This window comes from Carassius auratus, chromosome 46 (genome assembly GCF_003368295.1).
Source record: "Carassius auratus strain Wakin chromosome 46, ASM336829v1, whole genome shotgun sequence".
NCBI lineage: Eukaryota > Metazoa > Chordata > Actinopteri > Cypriniformes > Cyprinidae > Carassius > Carassius auratus.
Window position 1 is genome coordinate 3912729 of NC_039288.1, and position 5767 is coordinate 3918495.

The window sequence follows — 5767 nt, forward strand, 5'->3', positions numbered from 1 at the left end:
ACATTTTACCATTGCAAGACTACAATGTTTGTTTTGTGCAACACACACACAGACAGAGAGGGAGAGGATCATTTCAACATAGAGCAAGCAGAGCTCTACCGCAACAGAAGAAGATCTTGCTGGAATTATTATACCACAAGATACAGACCTAAACAGATACCACTGACTGCATTTCTAAATCTCATTTGCATTTACATCATTTTTGCAGCTGTGGTGATTTAAATAAATGGAGCCTGTCTGAGATGAGTAAATAGGGTAATACACTACACTAAACATTTGTAATGTATCTGAAAGAAGTCTCTTTTTCTTCCTATTCTTTTTAAAGTAACACTGTGAAATATTTAACATGACTGTTTTCTATCAAGTTGTGGTTTTGAATATATTTAATAAATATAATTTATTCTAAATTTTCAGCATCGACTCTCCAGTCTTGAGTGTCACATTATCCTTCAGAAATCATTCTAATATGTTGTTCATTATTTTACTGTTTTTACAATTTTTGATCAGACAAATGCAGACTTCTTTCAAAAACATTTTTAACAGTAAATGAATAAGGGACAACAACAAAAAATGACCAGTTCTGAATATTTGTAAATTGTTTAAAGACATCCAGACACTTTTTCCATTGAAACAGAGACACAGCACCCCCTAGTGGTTAACCCCAAAGAAGAATACGAAGGACCCTAACAGCCCCAAACATCTTCCATGTTGTGAACACACTATAATCATGCTCGGAGATCTTTAATGTGGAATAACTCAGAATGTCTAGAATAGCGATCAAGTAGAGAGTTACTGCTGAGGCTGTAAACAATATGAAATATCCCAGATACTAAACTGCAGTCAAAAGTTTGGAATAATTATTTTTCTTTTTTTTATATTCTAAGTCTCTTAGTAAGGATGCATTTATTTGATCACAGATATAGTCAATTGTAATATATGTGAAGTCATAGAAGAGAACTGTTTTAAACTGTCATTTATTCCTGTGATGCGCAGCTGTATTTTCAGCATCATTCCTCCAGTCTTCAGTGTCACATGATCTTCAGAAATCATGAAAATATGCTGATCTGCTATCATCGGTGTTGAAAATACACTACCATTCAAAGGTGTATTTATTTATTAAAAACTCACTGTCACTTGACCAATTTAATGCATCCTTCTTGCTGAATAAAAGTAGGAGTTTCTTGAAAAAATAAATGTATCAAACTTTTTAACAGTAGTGTATTATGGTTTTAATCATAGAAAACAGTCCTTTAAAACTGTTATAATATTTCACAATTAATGCAGCCTTGGAAAGCATTAGAGACTTCTAATAATTATTCTAACCTTTTGATTTGAAATGCATATAAAGCATGACCTTCAGTCATGTATATTATTAATCATTGCAATAGTTCATAAGGCATAAACATCTTAAAGGTTGTTTTGAACTTTGTGCAATACTGGGATATTACACAACTAACCTGAGAGCAAAACTAAATATGCCAATGCTATCAATCAGTAAGACTAAAGTAGGAAAATTTACAAGACAGCAAAGTGGATTTCATTCCTTCCTGATTTTCTGTTTAGTGATCCTGATTTTATATGATATATGATTTTAGAACAGCACTTCAATATCCTCCCTTATTGTGTCCCCAGAGAATTTTGAAGCTTTTCACCCACTTTATAGCGAGTAAATGGTGACAAAACTCTCATTTTGAAAGAACCACTGGTTTAAGGACTGTGGCGCTCACCACAGAATGATTTATGGAACACCAGTGTGAAGTTGACACAGTTCTCTTTTCCACTAAATGAAGGGGAAGAGTCTCTTTTTCAGGATGTAGAGCACTGTAGCCAGAAACAGAGCAAGAGCTAAAAAGATCAGCAGTTTGTCGGTCAGTTCACGCCGATTATATTTCAGGATAAGTTTTCGCCCCGAGTGAATGGTTCCCTTCATGGCCTTAAACTCTTCGTTTGTCTCTAGCACAGTCCTGGAGGATGAAGCTGGAAACAGAGCATACAATGAACATTAGAACCCGCAACATTCATCACGAGATGAGGTTAGACGGCTGTTCAGAAGCAGCGTTCCACGTCCACCTTTACAAGCTTCCTACAAAGTATTTATATTCAAATTTGCATCTCAAATCTCAAAACACATCATGTATCTCAGATTTGTGTACCTTCTGCGGGTTTAAAACAAACATTCAAATCCTTTCACTAGCAATTTTCCCCCAAATCAGTTTGTGAAAAAATGATATATACTCATATTTTATAGATGGATGGGAGGATCATGTATAATTTTCTTAGGCACCATTTCAGTATTTTAGAATCAATTCTGAAAGATCATGTGACACTCAAGACTGAAAAGTCATCTCTGCCATCACCATTTTAAAATATAGTCAAATATATTCCATTTGACCTTTATTTTAAATTAGAATAATATTACACGATTATAACTATTCTTAATGACGAGTGGAAGAGATTCTTCTTATGTAGTGTATATAGCATTGTGTATTTGGTTCGTTTAAGATGTATTTATTCATATATGCTTTCTAAAGTAATAATTAGTGTTATTTTTCTTGCTATTAGTAACTGGTCATGTGATGTCAACATGCAAAACAAAGCAACTTTTTCTTAGACCAATGAGGTTTCTTTAGGTATAAAGCCTATAGTAGTAAGTATAAATTATGTTACATTTCTATCTAAACTATTCATTTAATCGATTTCCATCCCCCAGGACCCAGAGCACACAGGCGTTTTTTTTTTTTTTTTTACCCAGAGTTCCGATGGTCTCCTCGCTCTGCTGCACCTGCTGTGACATCATACGACTGACGCTCATCAGACTCTCGGTGATGTCACTGGATGTCTGCACCAAACTCTCTTTAGTGGCTTTCCTAAAACCACAACAACAAGATGAAATCAGAAAATATGGCTAGGGACAGTGTAGAGAAGTAAAACAGCATCAATTTTATATACAAATTAAGTGTGCAAATGTTTTATTATTTTCAAACATCACAGAAACGGTCAAATGTCAGTCACAGTGATTTGATTCTGACCGGCTGAAACCAGCGGAATGGCTTACCTTTGTCTGACTGAATCACCACCTTGAAGCAGTTCGTCCTTCTCCAGGTTGTCAATGGCCATCTTGCAGGCCAGATTTGCCTTCCTCCACGCCGTCTGGTTACTGAAACCCAGGAGCAGTCATAATATTGTAATTCAGCACATAATCAGAAAAACGATTAGAAAAGAAATAAAAAAATCTAACCTTAACATCTGCTTCCGATGGCCTTCCGTTTCACTCAAGATAGCTTGTTTATCAGTCTCCCGGTCTTGTTCTTTTGCCATCTGTTCCATGTCCTATCAAAATGATCTGCCATGTTAACCCTGTAAAGCCTTTTTTTCACTAGTTTTTGAACCTTAAGACAAAATATGAAATAAATCTGAAACAAAAACGGTACATGTGTTTTATATCGTAATCAACACTTTTTAAAAATTAAAAAACACCTGTTGTTGAAGTCAGAGCAAATCTATGCCACTTGGTGCTGATGTTGTTATATATAAAATATGGCCAAATAGTAAAAATAAAAATCCTAACAGCTTGTAATATAAAATCTGTGAGATTTGGCAAAACATATTATACAATGAAATACAATAATTGATGTTTAAATAAAAGTTTCTCAGAAGATTAGTGTGTCATATTTAAAACTTGCACAAAAAAAAGTATGCATAATCAAGTAAACCTAAGCTGCTTCAGTCCAGTTTACCAAATATTGATAACAATGTCAAAGTTATTCTTACATTTAATGTAACATTAGCGATTTTAATAGTTACAAAACTACAAAACGTAAATAATCCGATTAGAATACTTATACATCTACGATTGAAATTATTCTAGCTATCTTATTTGGGATGGACAGTTGGATAACAGTTAGTTAAACAGTTGAGTTTGACAGTTTAACAATAGTTTTAGCCATAATAGTAACTACAGTCAAATCTAAACTGCATTATAAAAGCACTTAACATAAGTATTAAGTGTTTATTGAAACTGACAGACAGAGCGAAATGAAATGGATTCTAGAAGATTCCTAGATGTAGAATTTTATATTTCAACAGTAGTGGCACTAGTTTTTTTTTTTTTTTTTTTCCTTCTTCTTCTTCTTATGGAAATCCTGACTTTGACCTTTTTTATTAATTTTTTTCATCTATGTGGTTATATGAAATGACGAACGTACCTGAATCCTCTGTCTTAACTGATTGAACTTTTCCTTCACTGTAGAGTTCAGATCCAGAAGCACTGCCTGTGGCCCACAGCACTCTCGTATGTCCTGACACGAAAAGAAAAGATTTCTTGAAACAAGAATGTATCGTTTCCATTTCATGCCGTCTTCACACAACATAGCTACACTGCAGTTATGTCCACGTCTTTGTATTACTACTGTTAAGATTGCCGGAAAAACCCGACAGTAATAACGTAGCAGATACGTGAATATAAAGAATGAAGTCTACCTGAATAAGAGCTTTGATTTCCAGATCATATTTGATAATCTCTTGGCCACATATTCGGACGTGTACATCGGAGGAGGACGCCATGTTTGTTATGATACGATACGTCAGAAGGTCCAAACGTAAGCGCGTTTTCAGAACGCCTTTTTGAACTGTTCTGTAAACAAAACATAGAATGCATAATAATACTTTACAATCTTATCATTCATATGTGATATGATTGATTAAATTGATCGAAAGTAACAGAATACTACACAAAATATTCAATTTAAAACATTAAGCAGCACAATTGGCTTAGGGTTTTAAAAGGTGGTTGTGTGTGTAAGTATATACATATATATATATATATATATATATATATATATATATATATATATATATATATACACACACACACACATACATCTACATGTTAATATATATATATATATATATAGGATGGATTTAGACTTTTAAAATTAAATAACTTCTCAACATTCAAAGAGTACTGTGAGGGAGAAGATTCCCACACAACTGCTGACGGAATAACAGTGGAAAGTTTGTGGTTTCATTTTGACTTCGAAATGCAAGACAGTTGCCAGAAGTGCTAGGCATCCAATAGAGAAAGAATTGCAGGAAGAGAAGAAAGAATATAATGAGGTAGCTGGGTCACTTATGAAGCATGCGAGCAAATCTACTGCCCACACAATTCATATTTGTGTGTCTCTGAGTTATGAAAAATATTGGGGTTCAATAGTTAGTGAAAATCCTTCTTGCATTTATTAAGGTAAAGTAAAAACGCATGACAGATGAGGTGCTGGAGTTTCTAATGTTTATTTTGATAGTAAAATCAATAACAGAATTAGACTATCATGGTTACAAGCAAAATTGTGGTACCAACTCCGGGCTGATACAATGCAGTGACATAATTAAGAATAATACAAAAAACAAAAAGAAAATGAAATCAAAAAATAAGAGGCACAATAACACAAACAGACACATTTTAAAGATCAAACACAACTGCTTTTAAGCCTACTTCTGTACACTATAAACCAAGCTGTTCTCCAACTAGTTGTGCCGAATAAAATACAGAAAGAAAATAAAAGTGAAAGAAAAATGTCCAATGCATGTCAAAACCCAGCACAACACTGAAACATAACTAGAACAACTGTCAAGATATTGTATTTGAACAGGCATATATGTGAACTACAAATATAGACATTGCTAATAGGATCAAGTAACTGTTAGTTTCAGTAGGATACACTTCTGCAGAGTTTTGCTTAAGAATATCACCAAGAGATCTATGACAGAG

The 5767-nt window shown here is 33.8% G+C and overlaps 1 protein-coding gene across 1 annotated transcript; it reads right to left on the minus strand.

The window, feature by feature from the left end:
* Positions 1–1379: 1379 nt before the first annotated feature.
* On the minus strand, positions 1380–4635 carry bnip1b (BCL2 interacting protein 1b). The gene is made up of 6 exons (XM_026234290.1): positions 4480–4635; positions 4206–4298; positions 3239–3330; positions 3056–3157; positions 2749–2867; positions 1380–1977 (listed from the first exon to the last, which is right to left on the minus strand). The coding sequence occupies exons 1-6, from the start codon at positions 4561–4563 to the stop codon at positions 1781–1783; spliced, it is 687 nt and encodes a 228-aa protein (XP_026090075.1). The 5' UTR covers positions 4564–4635; the 3' UTR covers positions 1380–1780.
* Positions 4636–5767: the final 1132 nt, after the last annotated feature.

Bases quoted from the DNA above. Each gene is read 5' to 3' on its own strand.
- bnip1b (XM_026234290.1), bottom strand. From the start codon at position 4,563: ATGGCGTCCTCCTCCGATGTACACGTCCGAATATGTGGCCAAGAGATT. The intron at 3,331-4,205 runs GTACGTTCGTCA...TCATTTTGATAG, and splicing joins AGTTAAGACAGAGGATTCAG to GACATGGAACAGATGGCAAA. The intron at 2,868-3,055 runs GTAAGCCATTCC...TTGTGGTTTTAG, and splicing joins GGTGATTCAGTCAGACAAAG to GAAAGCCACTAAAGAGAGTT.